Source organism: Dipodomys ordii, unplaced genomic scaffold (genome assembly GCF_000151885.1).
Source record: "Dipodomys ordii isolate 6190 unplaced genomic scaffold, Dord_2.0 Scaffold51, whole genome shotgun sequence".
NCBI lineage: Eukaryota > Metazoa > Chordata > Mammalia > Rodentia > Heteromyidae > Dipodomys > Dipodomys ordii.
Genome location: NW_012267267.1, coordinates 1,395,985 through 1,415,778, shown reverse-complemented (window position 1 = coordinate 1,415,778; position 19,794 = coordinate 1,395,985). Strand labels below are relative to the sequence as shown.

The 19,794-nt window shown below is 50.5% G+C and overlaps 1 protein-coding gene across 2 annotated transcripts in view; it reads left to right on the top strand.

Moving 5' to 3' along the window:
• Znf362 (zinc finger protein 362) overlaps positions 1-19,794 on the top strand; it is a 40,509-nt gene that overhangs the window by 1,195 nt on the left and 19,520 nt on the right. The window contains exons 1-4 of one of the 2 annotated variants that reach the window (XM_013020525.1): positions 803-914; positions 11,824-11,949; positions 16,852-16,915; positions 17,076-17,322. In XM_013020525.1, coding sequence (XP_012875979.1) covers positions 11,912-11,949; positions 16,852-16,915; positions 17,076-17,322 — 349 coding nt within the window. In that variant the 5' untranslated portion in view covers positions 803-914; positions 11,824-11,911. Of the gene's footprint in view, positions 1-802; positions 915-11,823; positions 11,950-16,851; positions 16,916-17,075; positions 17,323-19,794 lie in introns of those variants that run through there. The other variant, XM_013020526.1, reaches the window with a different exon arrangement.

The following is a 19,794-nucleotide window of genomic DNA, read 5'->3' as shown; positions in this document are numbered from 1 at the left end:
CGGAAGTGTGTCTCTCCGGCGGGTGTGTGCGGCGGGTGTGCGAGTGCGTGTGTGTGTGTGTGTGCGTGTGTTTTCTTAAGCCGGGCTATTCAAACCTGCTGCAATTCTCCGGTAAACAATGATTCATGGGGCTTAATGCAAATAAACGGATTGCAAACGGCGCGGTTCGCGCACTTCGCAGCCGGCCCGGTGGAGCGGCCAGGGCCGGATTTCTCCGTTTTTTTGCAGATCTGCAGAATATGGCGTCCCTGTCCTGTTTTAAAAATAAGCCAGGCTGCCATTTTTGTTTTTCTTTTGTCTGAAAATTTTAATAAAACTGTCTGAGAATGTGGGAGAGGCGGCTGGAAGCAGAGGGGGCACCCGAAGGGTTGGCTTTTTTTCCTTTTCTTTGGCGAGAGCTTCGAGCCATTTCGGGGAGGTGAGACACAATGCAATTGCACTTTAAAGAAAAAAAAAAAGCGCGGGGGGGGCGGCCGATTTCGGGGGAGGGATGGGGATGTAAAGTTAACTCGGAAAGTTTTTTTTAAGCTTTTTTTTTTTTTTGGAAGGCGGTGAGATGCCCGCGAAAGGATCTTGGGGGCTCGCTTCACCCGCCCCCATCCCCCCCCCAGCTTGCCGCCTTTGCAAGGGTTTGGGGGGGGGAAAGTTAACTGCCGGGTTCCTCAGTGCCGCGCGGGGGAGGGTGGGGGACGGATTGCGGAGGGCTTGGGGGTGGGAGTTTTGGGGGGAACGGAGAGTCTTTTGGAAAGGGGCTCTGTAGAAATGGCATTTCAAGGGACTATATTTCCAGATTTGGGGGAGGAGGGCTGGCACTGGAGACTCGGAAGGGATTCAGGGTTTCCAGGGTTGAAGAAAGAATCCTGCCTTCACACCACCCTGCCTTGGAGCATCTGTGGAACCTTCAGGAACCAGGGGTGGGCCTTGCTCCTTCCTTCATGGGTGGTCAGGACCCTTGGTAGGCGGGAATCTTGCCCTTAGTGGGTTGGGGTGTGTGTGTGTATGTGTGTGTGTATGTGTGTGATTCCCCCCCATACACACACACTTGGGGCAAGTGGAGTGTTTGGCAAAGGAACCCCATTCTACCTGGGGTACTCTTGGCCCTCGGAGGTGGCATCTGGAAGGGGTGGTTGGTTTGTCAGGCCCCTCAGGCCGTGGGCCTCTCTCTCCCCTGCATTCCAGCCTACCCCTTTTTGCCACCCTTGCCCTGACACCCCAGAGGCCCCTGAGTTGGAGGCAGTTTGGACTTGGGTTGAGTTCCTGTCCTGAGGCTGGACAGGTCAGGACCTGCTGGGTCTATGGGCTGCAGAGGATCTAAAAGCCAGACCCACAAAATCTGGGGTGGCCTGTGCTATCTAAGGAGATGTGGGGTTGGGCCAGGCCTTTCCCTTGTTGGGAAAGTCTGTCTGTCCTGCACTCTACTCTGAGCCCATGTAGCCACCTTCTCCCCCATTTCCTGGAGGGGAGCCCCTCAGGACACAGGTGATCTGTGTCCTGACTCCCTTGGGCTCTGTGAGCATCCTGAGGACTATTAAAGGTTGAAAGCTGGGGTTTAGGCTTTCTGAGCTGCAGAGCAAGGGCATGCCTGGATCAGAGGGTACCAAGATGTCTGGATTTCAGTGGGAGAAACTGAGGAACAAAGAGAAATAACTTGCCCAGAGTTCTGTTACCATAGGAGGATTGCTGAGAGCAGGACCATATTTCAGGTGCCCACAGCTAGAAGGCTCGTTTTGGACAGAACTGGATTGAGATGGGACAGTATGTTCCCCCTCACTCCCTCTGACCTTTGCTCTTACTGTCCTTCTTTGGGGAAGCAGACTTCACAGTTTGCCCTGTGTGGTTCATGGTTGTTGCCATGTCAGGCTCCCCTCAAAACGGACTTGGAGTGAAATGTTAAGGTGGGGACAGTTGAGCCGTCATTATAAAATTTAAAATTAAAGAAAACAGAGGCTTGGAGAGGGCAGGCAGTGGCAGAGGAGGGCGTAGCTTTAGACAGTTAGACTCCTTGTGTGGGCTTTTCCCAGGTGGGCTTTGGTGCTTGTGGGCAGGACTCTGCTCACTTCTGGTTTTTTGTCTTTCTTTCAAATTCTTCTGCTGACCTCAGTGACTGTGTAAAAATCCAGAGGCCCATCTCCCACCCCAAAGAATGTAAGAGTTGGAAAGGCCCTAGGAGGTCATTCAGAGAGGGCAAGCCACTAGCTGGAAGTCACCCAGTGATTCTCCTCCCAGCTAGGCCTGCAGCCGTGGTCTCCTGTGTCCTCTAGGGAGTCACGGACAGGGAAGCACCCAGGCTTCCCTAGGTTTGGGGGAGAAACACTAGCTGCTGGGACTGGGGGATAATGACCACACTTGGCCATGACATAGGTTTCAGGCCAGGCGCTGAAGAACAGGCTACCTGTAGTTTTGGGGAATGGAGGTAAGCTAATCCCAGCTGGAGAGAGGAAGCTGGTGTATGGTGAAGTACAGCCTGGGTCTGAAGTTACCCTGGCCCTGACCCTTCCCTGGGCACACCCTTCATTGCCCTGCCTTTCTCCATCATTCATTGTTTTTGGCTAGATTACCCATTCATTTGTTTCTATATTATTTATATATTCCTTTGTTGCCCATTCATTAATTCATTGATCAGTTATTTCAGTGGTCTGTTTTTCTGTCCATCCATCCACCCCATCCATTCATCTAACCATCCATCTGTCCATCAATCCATCCATCCAACCAACCACCCAAGCCCATGTTGGAGAGAAGTGAGATGCAAGTGTAGTCCTGTGAAGTCTCTAGAGCCAACAATAAGAGCTGAGGCCTCAGGCTCACCAGTCAGGGCAGCTGGCATTCAGTGAGTGCCTATCAGAGACTCCAAGGAAGGTCTCTTGGAGAATAGGAGTTCCATAGACTGTAATAGTGATAGACTTGCATCCTGAGATCAAGACCCATTTGTGACACTTGTTTTGAACACTCTCTTGCCTCTTCTGAGCCTTCTTTTCCTTATTCCTGAATCTCTCATGGGTTGTAGACTGATGTATCTGATATCATCCAAGCCTTTATGAGGCATATGGTAGGAGCTCTATCCATATACACAATGAATTCTAAGGATTGTTGATTACCTTGCCAGGCCTGCCTTTTTTTTTTTTTTTTGACATTTAGAAGAAAAAAAATCCAAAATTCATTCTTGATCTTCAAGGCCCTTTTTGGTCTGTGAAAGCCCTGCCTACTCTTCAGCCTCACCACTTCTGCCCTGCTCCTCAGTCTCTACCTTCAGCTCTCTGGCTTCTTTCTCTACCTTGAATTTACCAAAGCCTTGTTGACAGGGCCTTTGCACATTCCTTCACTTGGAATGTTGTTTCTGAAATTTGCTCACCCCATCCGAATGTTACCTCCTCAGAGGGGCTTCCCTGACCATTTGCTCTATAATAGCTTTTTGCTGTCACCCTCCATCACGTAAGCCTTTCGGATTGCTTTTGGGGCTCTTTTTTGGGTTATGTGTACTTCTGCCTGACTACTCCAACTAGGACATTGAGGTTATGCCAGCTTTGAGCAAGGTATGGCTGATCCTTCAGCAGACTTGAGGCCAGGCTGGGAGGTAGGGGAGGTGGGGGGAGGGAGGGGGCCAGGGGAGGTGGTCCAGGTGTGGCAGCAGCCTTGGTGGCTTGGCAGTGCCTGGGAAATGAAGTTATATTGAGGTCTGTTATCTTCCCCTGGGAGGCTCAGGATTGTTGTTAGGAAATAATGAGATAATTAAACCTTGGAATCTAAGAATCTCTCCCCATCTCAGAACCTTAGCAGCTTCTTAGCTCAGAACCTTTGACATCTCAAGCTTTGGCATCATCCGATCTTTGATTTAGGATCTTACCAAGTAGACTCTTACTGCCTCATTTATTTAGTGACACAGGGAGCTCATTTGTGTCAGACCATGTCCTATAAGCCTTTATCAGTATGGAAGTATCTTATCTTCATTGTTATGACCCCAATTTTACAGGTGAGGAAACTGAGCCCTGGAGCTCTCTGGAGACTAATTGGCTGGGCCATTGCTAGGACTGGAATCCAGTAGTACTGTGGGTCTCACTAGGATCCGTGCACAGTGCAGGAACCCCTTTGCGCATCCTGAGAGAGGGACCTGTGATCTCTTCTAGAACTTTCCCTCTCATAAAACCCCTTCCTCCCTACACACCCAGCTGCCTATGGTCAGATAGTTGATGTGGGGAGAAAGATTTTCTTCTTTATGAAGTGTCAACTATTGCAGCAGTCCAGTGAGCAACACCTGGGGGGTGATGTTAGTGTTCTGATTTCCCAGTGCCTTGGCCTTGTGGTTTTTATGACGTCCGTAGCATCTGAGGTAGCAGCTACCTGGATCAGTTATCCAAAGAGTACCATGTTGAACATATGAATGGACCTTACACAAAGACTGCTGGAACACTTGGTATCTCCTGAACTTCTGGTGTTTTTGTAGTACCATGCTGGCACTTCTCTGGGCTGTTTGGTTGGGCTTTCGCTGTACCTGAGAAGGCACATGTAAGGTCTGTATCTGATGATGTTTGTCTATCTAATCTTGGAAATCTAAATCCATGCACTGTTAAGAGGTTGATTCAGGTCATTTGGTCAAACTTCTTTTTACCCATTAAGGAAATGGGGGGAAGGCTTCCCAAGGCTTTACCTGGTGGGCTTTCACTCCCTGGGTGTCAACAAGTTGCTCTGCCTCTACCATATGACAGCATTTCTGGGCACTGAGGCAGCCCCGGCCCTTGAGTGATATTTAGCAAACTGGCTATGGTGGAGGTGGGTTGGGGCCATGGTAGTTGGGATGGCTTTCTGGAGCTTAGGAGGAGCTATGCGTTGCAGACTGGGTAGGTGTTTGTAGTGGATAAGGAAGGTGTGAGGGACAGGCTGAAGGATGTGGCTGGGGAGGTCTTGCATTTTATCTGCCCCACTCCCAAGGATGACCTCAGGGTAATCCCCACCATCTGGATTCTTTTCTGAGCTTTGGATAAAGGTGTTAGATTCCTGAGAGGACAGTCTGGCTATTCTAGGTTCTGGGTTTCTGTGGAGGGATAGGGGACTGGGTTGTGAACACCCTGATATGCTTGAGCACACAGTCAGCTATTGTAACTCCATGACTGACCTGACCTGGGCTTCCAGGAGCCAGGCAGATTGGAAGCCTGTCTGCTGGAATGTGGGTACATAGACCCTACACACACACACACACACACACACACACACGAATGGGTACACACCCTGCCACTCACACGATCACACACTTGTGCACACATGCTTTTATGTATGATCACACACTTGTGCACACGTGCTTTTATGTGTAGGCACATGGTACAGGCATGCTTGTTTGTCTTGGTGAGAATGCAGCCTCTTATCCTGGGCCTTGCACAGAATCCTTTGGGCACCCCCTTGCCCTCACCTGTGTGTGCTCCCTGCCGGGACCTGCTTAAAGAGATGGGTGTGGCAGGTAGTTCTTCTCCATTTCTCATCTGCATTCAGTTGAGTGAGATTTGCTGTGCACATCTTATATCCCAGGTCCTGGGCCCCTGCAGGGGACAGTGTGAAGAAAACGGATGTAGTCCTCCCCTAGGCTAGGGAGACAGATTCTATACAAAATGTAACCATAGGTACATGGCTCTGCCATTGCCGGTTTTGTTTTGGTGAGCTCTGGAGAGGAAATACTTTTTGGAAGGGCTTCTCTATCACTGTGTTTTTAGATAGACTACAGTGATGGGGAGGAGGGAGGACTGCTGAGAGGAAGTGACCTTTGAGCTGAGACCATTTCCTGGGTGAAGGGTGTTTCTGACCTGAGGTGGGAGATGCAGGGACATTGAGAAGGTGGGGAGGGTGTGAGTGATGGGACGTGTAGAAGAGGGCAAGCTTGTGGCGGATCTTCTCTGGCCTGCACCCCTGTGGCTACCCAGCCCTCCTGGCTCCTCTCTGCCCAGCCAGCCCTCCCATGGCTGCCTTGCTCTGCTTATGGCCCGCTCTACCTGTTGGCCTCTACTCAGGCCTGAGTCCACCTTACCTACCCTGCAGCTACTGCGGCATGCAGGGGTCTTTGAGAGACTACGCCAGAGGAGGTTCCTGCCCAGAGCCCCTGGGATATGTCCTGAAGGCTCCTGGAGCGTAGGCCAGAGCCCCAGCTCAGAAGTCAGCTTTTTGGTTTTAAGATTATATGGGAGCTGGAGCTCCATCCTTGACAGAACAGCCCACAGGGGTCCAGATAGCTCCTCAGAGCTGTGCAGCTCTAGAACGCAGTAGGTTGAGTAGACTTCTACTCCCCTTTTGCAGATGATTGGGGATGGTACCCAGACATCTTAGTAGAAAACCTGCCAAGGCTGGCACTCAAGGATTCCTTCTGCGGCAGGTACTGTCCTAAAGCCTCTTATCACTCATTGTGATCTGTACCGGGACCATCCCCATTTACAGATGAGAACAGTGAGGCCCAGGCCTGGGCTTCATGATCCATGCTTTCTAACATGCCACATCACAACTGTGAGGGCCTAGGGACTCAGGCTGGGATTTTAACTGAGCCCTTTTATTTCTTAGATGAGGGAACTGAGGCTCAGAGAGGAAGTGGACTTGCCAGAAGGTTCTGCTCTCTTGGCCCTCACCAATGCGTGACCTTGGGAAGATTAGAACTGCTCTGAGCTTCATTCCTGACCCTAAACAAGGAAGAGGTTACTATAGAAACAGGGAGGGGAGCCTTTGGAATTGGGTGGAGACCATTATGGGGAAGGAACTTGGGGTGAAGGCTCCTTAGGTGTCCTGGGTGTGGGCTCTATCAGAAGTCATTTAGCTGTCCATGTATGTTCTAGGCAGCTTCTGTATCTGTGCGATCTTTCCAGATGCACATGCATCTGCCTGGGTCTGAGAAGTGCCCACCAAGCATCTGAGGTGCCTGGCAGGGAGGAAGTACTTGGCCACCTGCCATCCCTATCTTTGTCCCTTGCCGGCAGGAGTTCCCTGCTGGCATGGGGGCTAGGGGTCCCCAGAGCTGGCGGTGGAGAGGGGTCTAGGGCATTTTCTCTCAGCCTAGAGAAAGTCCACTTACTGCTGGCTGTCTCTAGGTGGCTAGAGGTAGGAACCAAGGAGAGGGGGCTCCCAGAATGTGAAGGGCTGGAGAGTGGGAGGGCCAAGGAAGGACAAGGGAGAGGAAGAACAGAAGTTCTCATGGTCCAGGCCCAGACAGCAGTGGAGAGCACCCTCCCGGGATCAGCTTCACCATCGCAATGAAAACAGCCCTTCCCAGCCCCGCAGGGCTGCGGAAACCCGGCCTAATTGGATCCAGGACCCTCGGGAGCCTTGTGCCTCACAGGAAGTTCCCAGGAGCCAGTTTCCAAGGCTGGCCTGGCTAGGGTCTTGGGGATGGATGGGGTGGGGGCAGCAGCTCGAACTCTAGGTTGAATGGAGTGTGTTCATGGGGAGGGAAGAGGGGCTGTGGGAGGCGACTTTAAGCACAGGGGTTCGAGGAATCTGAATGGTAGGAAACCTCATCACCTCCTACGTGTCCTCTACAGGCTATCCTCTTGGTCCCACAAGGACCTGTTTGTCACAAACTTTGTCCATGGCTCCCACCCCCACCTTACTTTCATCTAAGCATGAGGCCTTAACTCTGGCCCTGTCCGTATCAACTGCTCCAGCCACCAGCCCCTGCCTCCCCTATACATTCCTGCACTATACCCACCCCAGACCAAACCCACTGGTGTACATTTTCCTGCCTCTGGTATTTGCACATACAGTTCCTTCTATTTGCTCTTCCAGAAAGCAAGTTGTGTACACTGCCCCTTTGCCGGGAATGCTCCCCCACCTTTTCACTCTCCTGGATGGAAAGACTTCCTCCCATTGCTGCTTTCTACAGGTTTTTGAGAACTAGAGCCCTCCCATGTGCTCAGTGCTTGGCTTAGGCTGATGTGGTGGTCCTGTCCTTGTGGGTTTCAGCTGATGGGAGACAGAATAGATGTTTAGGTAGGGAGAATGCAGGGACGTGGGAGGGTATAACAGGGAACCTAGCTCCTGCTGGTGAAAAGTTAGCATGTGATCTCTAAGCAGGCTGGGCTGTGGGGTTGAGTGGGGCCTTGGGGAACATAACTAAGAACTAAACCCAAGCCTTACCCTTGCAGAGCTCCTGGCTTACTTGAGGGACTGGCCATTCAGCCAATAGGGTGACACTGGAGCTGAGATTCAGTGGCAGGGTGGTGTGACCCCCAGATGGGTGGCTCCAACTGGCATATTGTTTGGGATGCCTGCAAGTGGTACAGCGTACAGTGGCCTACAGTGTGGCTGGAGGACGGGTACAGTGGATATCTGTGCACGTGGCCAGCAGGGTCTTCCCGATGAAAATCTCAGGTGTCCTGCTGTACTGCAGCCCAGACAGGGAGAAGATTTTGAATAGGATGGGAAAGAAGTCCTTTCCTGACTGCTGTCGTGGTTGGGGTTGGGGCTTGAGGCTTGCGTTCCAGAGAGACTTTCAGCAAGTCTTGTCTTTCCCTGAGACCCTTCCATGCTGAATGTACAGGATTTGAGGGGCTGGGTGTGTTGTTTTGCCGAACCTGTTGGAGTTTTAGTTTTATTTAAAATGTTCCTTGAAACAGTCCTGTAGACAGACACCCTGCAGAAAAGTCATGAAATAGCAAGACGATAAGTGAAACACCCCACTGTTAGATACGGGTATTTTCTAACTCTCCTTTCTCTTGGCATCCAGTTTTTATATAGATATCATTTGTATACTTATTCCTCTAATTTTTGCAGGGACCAGGTTTGAGTTCAAGGCTAACTAAGCACTCACTTACTTGGCTTGCTCCTCTACTAGCACTCTACCACTTCAGCCACATATTGCCAGCCTGGCATCTTGCTGGCTTTGAACTATAGTCCTCTGGATCTCAGCATCCTGAATAGCAAGTGGCTCATGTAGCCACTAGTTCCTGGCTATCTGTTTCTTTCTTTTCAGTCTTCTTCTCCAACTATTGTATTTCTACATGACTGTAGGGAATTTTTTGAGAGTGTCTTACTGTGTAGCCCAGCTTGGCCTCAAATTCCCAGTCCTCCGGCCATAGCCTCCCAAGTGCTAAGATTGATTACAAGCATAAATCACCACACCCAGCATGCAAGGTGCTTTTGTGTATGTGTGTTCTTATAGGGGTCTTAAACTCAAGGTCTCACTCACTCTGCTTTTTCACTCACAGTGAGTGCTCTATTGGTTAATTAGAGATAGAGTCTTTGCAGACTGTTCTTCCTGGGCTGGCTTTGAACTGGGATCTTCCAGGTCTCGGCATCCTGAGTAGCTGGACTTACAGATGCCTGGACTCTGCAGCACAGTGGTCTGGATTTGAATCCTATACTTGCAGCTTGACTTGGGGCAAGTTCCCTAATGACTCTGTGCCGTGCTTCTGATAGGTTGAATGAGTGTTAAATGAGTCTCGGCAGTGCCAGAGGCACTAGCAGTTACCTGTAGACAGTCACTGATGAACATGATTTATAGAGCCATCTCCCTGTTAGCAATTTTGGCTATTCCAGGTTTTTGCTGTCATTTTTAAAAATCCTGAAGCAAACAGTTTGGTGCATGTAACTTTATCTTTGGGTTATTTCCTAGGGATGGATGACCGAGAATGTGATCAGTAGCCAGAAAGTCTGTGAACATTTGTAGAGTTCTTGACACATTATGGCCAGATTTTTTTTTCCAGAATGATTGTTCCAATTTACACTCTTAAGCCATAATCTGTGAGCATGCTAATTTCACCATACTCTTGCTAGGATTGGGTGTTATCCTTTTATTTCTTTTTGCTCTTTTGACAAGTGAGACTCCTTTAATTTTCACTGCTAGGGAAGCAGAATCATTGTCTGTGCTTGCTAACTGTTCAGTCCTTGGGGGAGGGCGGGTGTTTCCAAGGCCTCACAGAACACATACAGACCCTTGGATCAAGCAGGAAGAGAGTGTAGGAAATAAGGAACAACTGAATGCAGGAGCAACCATAATGTCAAAGAGGATAGAGGTGATTTGGAAGTGTGTGTGTGGGAGGGTCTTCTATCCATGCCAACACTTCCCATTCCTCTCACCTTAGCATGCATGCATGCTTGCATTCATTCATTGGTTCATTCGTTCAAACACCAGCCAGATACAGTGTAGGGCTTAAAAGGTAAAGAACTCAGCCACAATCCTTTCCTTCCTCCCCAACCGAGAGCACATGCCAGCAGCAAAGATGGATGAGACAGAAAAGAGGGTGTGCGGTGCCCTGATGATGGAAAAGTGAGAGCCCAAAGGAAAAGGAAGCTTCCTGGAGGAAGTGCTCTGTAAAGTCAGGCTGGGAGTAGGAGTTGAAATTAACCAGTGAACTGGAGAGGACAGAGGGCCCCAGGGAGGGGACACAGACTGCTTGAAGGTGAAGAAAAAGGAAAGCAAGTTGAGTACTAGAAGGCAGGGAGACTCCAGTCTGGCTGGGCAGATGTAAGACAGGACAAGCAATGACCAAAGAGGATACCAGAGTCTGCTCTGGCTGGAATCCAGACTGGGCCTGGAGTACATTAGGGAGCCACGGGAGGTTCCAGATAGGGGAGGGTGAACTGATTTATACTGTAGAATAGAGTCACTACAGTAGAAGAATGGGGTGGGGATGTAGAGATCCTTGGAGGAGGAGCTGAAGACCCTCTTTCCTCCCAGCCTGTGGAAATGTAATCAAGTTCAAAGTACAGATCGCCTTTCCTCACACCCACTGCCCACCCTGGTCATCTGTGCTTGGAGGGTGGGACTGTGTGGGGCCTGGCATGCAGTGGCCTGCGGATGCCCACTGTCAGCCAATGGCTGACCCAAACTGCCCATGTTTCTGCTTCCAGACCCTGCAGCTGTGCCCCTTGGACTACCAACCATTTTCTTTCAAATTTCAAGAATAAATTTATTGTTTTCCTTATAAAAGCGACGGATGACATTACTAAGAATTTTGGAAATCAGAGAAACAAAGACAAAAACCCAAACCAGCCCTTGCTACTCTCCAATCCCATCCCTCCTTCCCCTGGGTGTGGTTCCCCGCAGCTTTGCCTTTCTGACGCAGGTTTTTATTTTTGCCTCTTGTAATCACAGTGTCCTGATGGCTTGGGTCCTGCCCGCTGTCTCTCACTCGCTTTGTTGGGAGTTGGGTCCCATGTGACCACTGGGCCTGGGCAGATCCTGACTTTATTTAATGTCTGTGGGATGGGCTGGGGTTTGGGGAGGGGAGGGGCCTAGTTGCTTAACTCCTCCTCCTTGGGTGGGGACAACTCCTTGTAACCCACTGTGGCCCAGCTGCCTGCCCTTTTTGTGTCCTTCTGAACCTCCCCGTGTTGGCAGGGCCTGGCACCTGGCAGTGCACGCTCCTTCGGTGTTGGCCAAGCTGACTTCAGAGGCTGCCTTTCCAGACCTTGAGCAAATCGTTTAACCTCTTTGGACCTCAGTTTCCTCTCCCATTTGTACATTGAGTCTATCGTAGCACTAAAGTCATTGCTGTAAATATTCTTGTCACAGTTCCCAGCCCATTGTAGATGACCGCCATACATGCCAGATGTTATCCCTGGTGAATGAGCACCAGCTCTGCATGGGGAGAGCTCACGGTCTGGTGGGGAAAGATACCAAGGTGCCATGGAAACTGAGACCACACTGGAGTGCACTGTTGGGCTGGATCTGAGTGGCATTGTGACTCCCTCACTTAATAGCTGTGTGACTTTGGGCATGTTGGTTGACCTTTCTGAGTTGTCTCCTCTGTTAAGTGTACATCACAGGGCCATTGGGAAGATTCAGTAACTGGGATCCTAATGTACTCAGCACATAGCCGACATTTTATTGTTATTGTTGTTGTTATTCCCATATACAAGGTGCTGTTGGGAACACAGAGGAAGTGACTGACTGGGGGTTCAGGGAAGGCTCCGTAGAAGAGGGAACACTTGAGCTGGGTCTTGAAGGATGAGTAGAAGTTCACCAAGTGGGAAAGGACCCTCTAGGTAAGGAGCCTGGCATTCCAGGTTGCGATCTGTCAATGAGGGGTTTGTTCTTTGGGGGATTAAAGCATCCGAGTGCCCCTCCTGGCCACCCTCAGGTGTGCCCTCTGGAGAGGTGCTCACCCTCCTGACACTTCCTGCTCATGGCAGTTGGGTCCCTACTGGGCCATGTTGTGGCCATAGGTCTGTGTTTGTCCTATGTGGGGTTTGGTGCTGTCTGTCTGCATGTCTCTGTGACTGTGTTTGTCCAAGTCAGTGTCCAGGAACTTCCCAGCACCCTGTGGGGGCAGCCTGCACACATCTTGGGCCTTCAGCTCTACCAAGTCCCTTCTGCGGGCCATCTGCACAGGATCCCCCGTTGTCTCCCGCGTTGCCTCTACAGAGCATTCTGCACACGGCACAGAGAGCACACAGAAAAGGGGTCTTTCCAAGCCACACATTCCACTGGTTACCTCCTGCTCCAGGTCCAGGCTCCCACCAGGTCTCAGGGATCAATCTGCCTCTGAGCCTGGCCTGTCTGCCTCCCCAGCCTCATCTCCTGTCTCCCAGTGGGCTCCCCTCACACCCATGTTTCTCACCTGTGGCCTTTGCCCAAGCCATTGCCTCTGCCAGAATGTCTCCATTTGTCTATGCCTGCCTAACTTCCCCTTACTCCTTAAGACCCAAGCAGGAGCATGTCCTTTCCAGGAAGGCCCTGGCCCACATTCTGACTGCTCATCCCTAACTTGGGGGGCAGAGCAAGTGACCTGCCCAAGATCACACAGCTGGTGACTTGTAACCAGGATTTGAATCCAGGGTGTGTTGAGTTCCAAACACAGCAGACTGCTCTCTGGGGAGATGAAGTGCCATGACTAGAACTGGTAGAGAAGAGTAGGTAGATTAGAGAGATTCTAGAAATGGCTCTTGTGGCTATCTGGGGATGGGTAGGGGTGAGGGGAGGGGGATGTGCTGTGGGTCTCTGTGGGTCATGAGTCTATGACAGAAACAGCTAGGCAGATGAGATGTCCTGTTCAGAGGTAGGGGTGACAAGAAGAGGCACCCCAAAGATGAAATCTGTGGCCAGAACAGGTCTGCTGAAGCTGAACAGCTGTGAAACAGCCAGAGGGAGGGGCAGGGGGTAGTTGGAGAGCTGGGCCTGAACCCCAGGGCGGGGCTTGGGTGGGAGGTGGAGGCCCAGGTTTGGCTGCCCAGGAGCTGAGCTGCCTGGGAAAAGGAGAGACTCCCTCCCGTCCTGAGGAGTCCCATGCACGTAAGGGTCCAGGAGGCAGAGCAGGCAAGGAGGACATAGGGAAGGTGGTCCCTCAGCTCTGGTCAGGGGAGGTGGTTGGTGGTGGGTGGTGGATAGTGGGGTTCATAGTGGGAGCTCCTTGCAGAAGCCCACGAATTGTTGCTTCTGCTCACTTAGGAAGGAAGGGTGCTTTCCTCAGGCTCACTAGCACTGGTCCCTAGTTTGGCCCAGAGGGTGTGTCTGGGATGGAAGGATAGAAGTCTGGGTGGATGGATGGATGGATGGGTGGGCAGACAGACTGGCTGCTATCAGGAAACTATTTTTCAAGCAGCTCTAGAAATGTATCATTCATCCATCCATCCATCCAACTTTTTTCTCCTTTTAGAATGAGAGACAAAATGATGGCTTGCTAGCCCCACTGCAGGAGTCTGGTCCAGGCCCGGGGCTCATGGCATCACCTCCTCCACCTGCCCTGCCTGACTGCCAGCCTGTCTTTTCAGCCCATCAAACAAGGATGCTCTATGGGGATGGGAAGGTGGCTCAGTAGTAGAGCGCTTGCCTTGCATACATGAGGCCCTGGGTTCGATTCCCCAGCACCACATAAGCAAAAAGAAAAAAAGGCCGGAAGTGGCGCTGTGGCTCAAGTGGTAGAGCACTCGCCTTGAGCTGAAGAGCTGAGGGACAGCGCCCAGGTGCAGAGTTCAGGCCCCACGACCGGACCCCTCCAAAAAAAAAAAAAACAAGGATGCTCCAACCCCAGCCCTACTCACTGTGGCTTCCCTAACCCTGGGTGCCCTCTGCTTCAGGGCTCCCCTGGGCTGCACACTCCTGGGAGTCTTTCTTGCCTGGATTCCCCCGACCCCTTGTCTAAAAACCTCTCTTTCCCTTGCCACCTACCACTCTCCAGCTCTTTCCCTGTTGGTGGGTGGCAGCTCATTGTCCCATGCTGGCCATGTGCTTTCCTACCTCCTCTCTTCTGCCCGAACATCTGTCCTCAGCGTACATCTGACCAGACCTCCCTCTAGCTTCGTTCCCTTCTCAATAACAGGTCTGAGGAGCCCATCCCTGAACACTTTCCCCTCACTTCTCTGCAGGGTGCATCCTCTTGTGCATGGGTCAGGTGGGTACAAGGAATACCTTCCCCAGCCCACCGCTTCCTGAATCTGGCACACAATGGTAGTTGGACACCACAGCCAGGAACATTGATTGAGTCATTAAAATACCCAGAAAACAGACAAGGGCTGTGCAGATGACTGAGTGAGCAGAGCAATTTACCACCCTGGTTCTGGGCTTGGATTCCCAGCTTGGGGTAAGGGGCGGTCCCTGCCTGTCCAGGTCCTTGATAAGTGGCAGAGGATGCTCAGCCCTGACTATCCAGTTCTGGGAACCTTGAACTTAACATGGAGAGGATGAGGAGAGGACAATTTCCCCAGACCTGTCTGAGGAGCAGCCTGGTACAGCAGGCAGAGAATCTGGCCAGAACAGGAATAGGGAAAGGAAGGGAAGTCCATTCACTTCATCTTACACAATGTGGAAACTGAGCTTAGAGAGTTGATGTCACTGCAGCAGCACAGTGCAGCTAGCTTCCTGTTTCCCTTCCATGTAGCCTAGAGTAAGGTGCTTCTGTCCTGCTGACCTCGCTTGGCCTTCTGTGGAAGGCAGTAAAACCTCTCCCCTTCCTGCCACTCTGCTGGAATTCTGAAGAGCTGTGTACACTGAGCATCTAGATAGTATGTGGGGCTGTGAGTGGGATTGTCTTCAAAATAACTTGAATTCTTACTCCTTCATTTTGTCATTCAGTTTGCATTGTAACCTCTGGGCCTGCATGCTGGAGATACACAGGTGAATTCGACAAGTGTATCCAACTCCCAGACTGGGTCATCTCAGTCCTCTGTCCCCCCAGCCCTTCCTTGTACCCATCCATGGGGTCACGACCATGCCATCCAGAGGCTGGGCATATCAAGATGTTTTGTCCTGTGTTGAATAGCTAAGGGACTGATGCACTAGACTTTGAGTCAGGCAGATCATGGTGAAGTCTCAGCTGTCTGCCTACCTGTCACCAGTTGGGTGACCTTGAGCAAGTCACTTATCTCAGAACGGTAGTTTTTTCAGCTTCAAAATGAGTACCTCCCCTTCAGTGTCATTGTGCTTGTTGACACAAGGTAGGCACTTGGTAACTTGGAGCCTCCCTGCTGTTATTCCTGTTTGGAGGGTTTTTTTTTTTTTTTTTTTAGGAAAGGAGAAAGGAAGTCCCAGGGGTTTGGAGCAGTCAGGGAGAACTGCAGGCAGGAAATGATTCTTGAGATTCTTGAGGCGATAAAGGGGCAGTGGTGGGTGGGGGGCAGGGATTGACTCTGGATGGATAGCTGGAAGGGCATCCTGGCATCCTGAGGTCTGGATGGTTAGAGTAGGAAGCTGACAGAGGGTCAGGGTTGCCTGGCTGCCCCATGGAAAACCCTTGGACCTCCAGTTTAGCCAGGGTCAGACCAAAGTGGCTCCAGGCTGGCAGAGAATTAAGGACTTTTACATTTAGGCACTGAGCTGTTTTATTTGCATGTGGGTAGGTGCGCTACCAAGGACTATAGAGCAAGCTCTCCAGAGGAATCAGCTTGGGCAAATCTGGTTTTAATCTTGACCCTGGCACCCTGGTGCTCTGGTATTGGACAGGTCACCTCTTTCCCCTCTTCACTTCTCAAAGAAAGAATCACAAGAGTTGATTTGCAGTCAGTTTAGATTGTGTCTTTATTGAAAGACCCTATGCCTGAAGCCCTACTAGAGACTTCTCAGGCTCCTAAGAACAGGAAATGAGACCATTTTTGGTCTTTCCTCACAAATCAACAGTTTCATCTTAGTAACCATATCAGATAGATAAGTAGTTTCTGTAAGAGAGTTAAGAGAAACTCAGTAGAGGGCACTAACCCTATTAGTCACTTCTTGATTTATGTTAGAGTCACAGAAGACTCAAACCTTCTGAGGACTGAGATAGTGCCACAGGTCCATTCCTGGTCCTGCCCTGACTGTAGAGGGGTCTGCCGTGGATCTTGCCAGTGGTGAGGACCATCAGTCAGTCAGTAGTTACACTTCTACTAAAGACTCCAAACTGCCCTAGCCTTGGGCCTCCCTAACCCTCCTCAGCACAGGTTTTGGATGCATACTATGTTAGTTTGCTGAACATTCTAGCAGTATGACTTGAGTTGAAGGCAGGATTCATTGTCCTCCTAAACTGTCCAGAAAGGCTGTATCTTTCTGATAAGGATATCTTTCCTCAAGGGTTGGGAGCAGAAGGGCAGGGATTGGGACCTACTCTGTGGACATTTGCAAAGCAGCTCCAGGCCCACCACCCCCACCCCATTTTTCTTTGGGTTGTGGGGGATGGACCCTGGAATCCATGTGCCCATGATGTTGGCTCCGTAGCCAAGTCCTTCTGGGAGATTAGCCTGCCAGTGCCATGATGGAGGGGGTAGTGCTGGGGGCATTCTGGTCTGGATCTTCTAGGGCCCACTGAGGAACAGACTGAATTCCAGACATTTCAGCATGAAGATGTGGCTCCTTGGGCCTAGTGGGGCCTGTTGTGCTGCGGGGCTGAGGGTTCCATAGGGCAGGGGAATCCCAAATACTGGCCCTGACTTGAGCATAGCTAATGGCAACTTCCTGTGACAGTGACTTTCTCCCTGCAGGATGGCTGAGCCTCGCTTTAACAACCCCTACTTCTGGCCCCCTCCTCCCACCATGCCCAGCCAGGTAAGACTTGCACTGCCCTTCCAGCTCTCACCCCTGCCCATTGGAGCTGCTTCTCTTTGCCTGGGGTTTTGGGGTTACTTACATGAGGGACCAGGCATTTCAGACAGGCTGCCGTGAGGCTCCAGCCCCCTCAGCCAGCCTGTGACTCTCCTTTCCACAGCTGGACAACCTGGTTCTGATTAACAAGATTAAGGAACAGCTGATGGCAGAGAAGATCCGGCCACCCCACCTGCCGCCCACGTCAGCCTCATCCCAGCAGCCTTTGCTAGTGCCACCAGCGCCTGCTGAGAGCAGCCAGGCTGTTATGTCACTGCCCAAGCTGCAGCAGGTGCCTGGGCTGCACCCGCAGTCAGTACCACAGCCCGACGTGGCACTACATGCGCGGCCAGCCACTAGCACTGTCACAGGTAGGTGGCTGGGGCTGCTTGGCACAATGGGCGGAGCCTAGAGTGGGTGGGGAGAGTGGGCAGAGCCTAACTGTAGGTGAGACTGAATGGGCAGGGTCTATAGGCTGGGTAGAGCTGAGTGGGTGGAGCCTAAAAGTGGATGGAGCCTCATGGTCCAACTTGTGGCTTAGGCAAAGAAAGGACAGAGCCAGAATAGGTGTGGCCTTAGAAATGGATGGTGCTGGGGAAGACTGAGCAGAGAAAGGGTATGGGGAAGGGAATAGTCTAGGTGGGGATTTGGGGAGGGTAGAGCTGGCAGGACTAGAGTTATAGAAGAGGTTGGAGTGGAGGGTCTCATGTGACTAGCTATAGACCTTGGACCAGAAGGACTCCCTAACTCCAGTGGACAGGAGGAGGGCAGGTCATTGTCCACAAGAGTTGGGGTAGGGCTATTTAATAGGAAAGCCAAGTCAACACTAAGAATCTGGGAATCCAGTGAAGAAACTTGACCAGATTTAGGGGTTAAGAGAAGCCCTCCTTGGAAGTGACAAAATACAAAGAAAGACTGAGGAGAAACCAGGGAAGTGGGCCAGGCTGGGGAATAGCAGCTGTGAGGGAGAACTGTGCAGAACACAAGTGACAGGCTGTTCAGGTTGGGGGGATAAAGCATGAGGAGTGATAGAGGCAGTTAACAGGACGTATTATCAGGACATGTTCAGCTCTGGGAAGTGAGGTATAAGTTGAACAACAGACCAGGTTTGGTTAATAATAACAATAGTGTGGTTTTATATGTTCCACTCTAATGTCACCATGCAACAGACAAGGAAACCGAGGCTGAGGAAGGTAAAAGCTATGTGTGTGAAAACAAGGTTTCTTGTCTAGCAAGAAGCAAGGGCAGCTGTCTGAATCTTTTTTTTTTCTTTTGTGCCAGTACTGGAACTTGAACTCAAGACCTTGTACTCTCATTTGGCTTTTTTTCACTCAATGCTGGAACTCTACCACTTGAGTCATACCTCCACATCCAGATTTTTGCTAGTTAATTGGAGATAAGAGTCTCATGGACTTTTCTAGGTAGGCTGGCTTTGTACTGCAATCCTCTGCTGAGTAGTTTGGATTACAGGTGTGAGCCACCTGTGCCCCTCTCCAAGTCCAAGTCTTAATGGCTTTTCTGTGTACCCAGTCCTGCCAAGTCTGAGAGGCAGCAGGCACCAGATAACAAAGGGCTCTGTGACACACACCAATCAGTTTGGACTTGACCGTAGATCAGGAGAGAGCCATAGAAGGATTTTAAGTAGGGGAGTGAACTGTTGGCTTTAGAAATCAGAGTCTGGCTGCAAGGTGCAAATAGTTACTAGGAACGAGCATAGAAATGCAGAAACCTTTAGGAAAGTGTGTGGGGTAAGGCCACACTGTGGGCCGGGGACACAGAGATGTGGACATAGCTGAGATACAGTAAGAAAGAAGAGTGGACAGGGCCTGGTACTGGGCAGGATAGAGGGATGGAGGTACTCAGGCAGCACTGCCACTGGGAAGTGATCGCTGGAGTGTAGGTTCATGGGAAGGGGGAGTTGGATCTTGGGTAGGTTGAGGTTGGAGCTCAGGGAATGCCTCAGGAAGGGTCAAAAACTGGAGTCCCTGATGCCCTCTTTAGGTATGGGGCACAGGCTTCCTCAGGAGGAAGTGAGGCAGCGCTCACCCCTACCACCAGCCAAGTTCCTCTCTCCCTGTTTCCTTCTCAGAGCCGCCTAAGAACTGTGGGGCTGGTGAGCCTCCCGTGGCCCCAGCTGTACTCTGCACATCTCCTGTTATTATGATTTTATTAAATTTATTTTTTCATTATAAAAGTAATATTAAAAAAGCAATATAAGCATATTAAGGGAAATTTGAAGGGGGGAACAAAGAGCTAAGGGGGAAAAAATCACTCCTCTCCAACCCCTTACCTAGAATCTTAGAGAACCCTTTGATTTATTTCTTTCCTTTTCTACATTTTCTTTTGGTTTTAGTGTGTGTGTGTGTGTGTGTGTGTGTGTGTGTGTGGTTTTGCTGAGCTTGTGTGTCAGGGAGGGCTTTTTCTATGAGTTAGCTTTCTCATTTCCTACTTGCCATTCTGTCAGAATCACAGCCTTCCAATTTTATTATAAAGGTAGTAATATAGCTATTAGAGAAAATTTAGAAATTGTAGACAAACTTAAAGGAGAACAAAATAGCCCTGTATTGTTAAGAATTTTAAGATGTTTTCTCTATAATTTCTTTTATTTTTGTCCTTTAATCACAGATGTAAAAACCGGATGAATTCACCAGGTGAAAGATTCAAATAATATAGCAGCAGATAGACAAAGCATGAAAACCTGTCCTCCCTAGAGAGAGCTGCAGTTAGTACATTGATGTGTCCTTCTGATTGGTCCCTGAGTGTATATACATGTTTGTGCACACACATACACACAGACACACTCTCTCTCTCTATCCCCCTCCCCCCTCTTCCCCTCCCCCCTC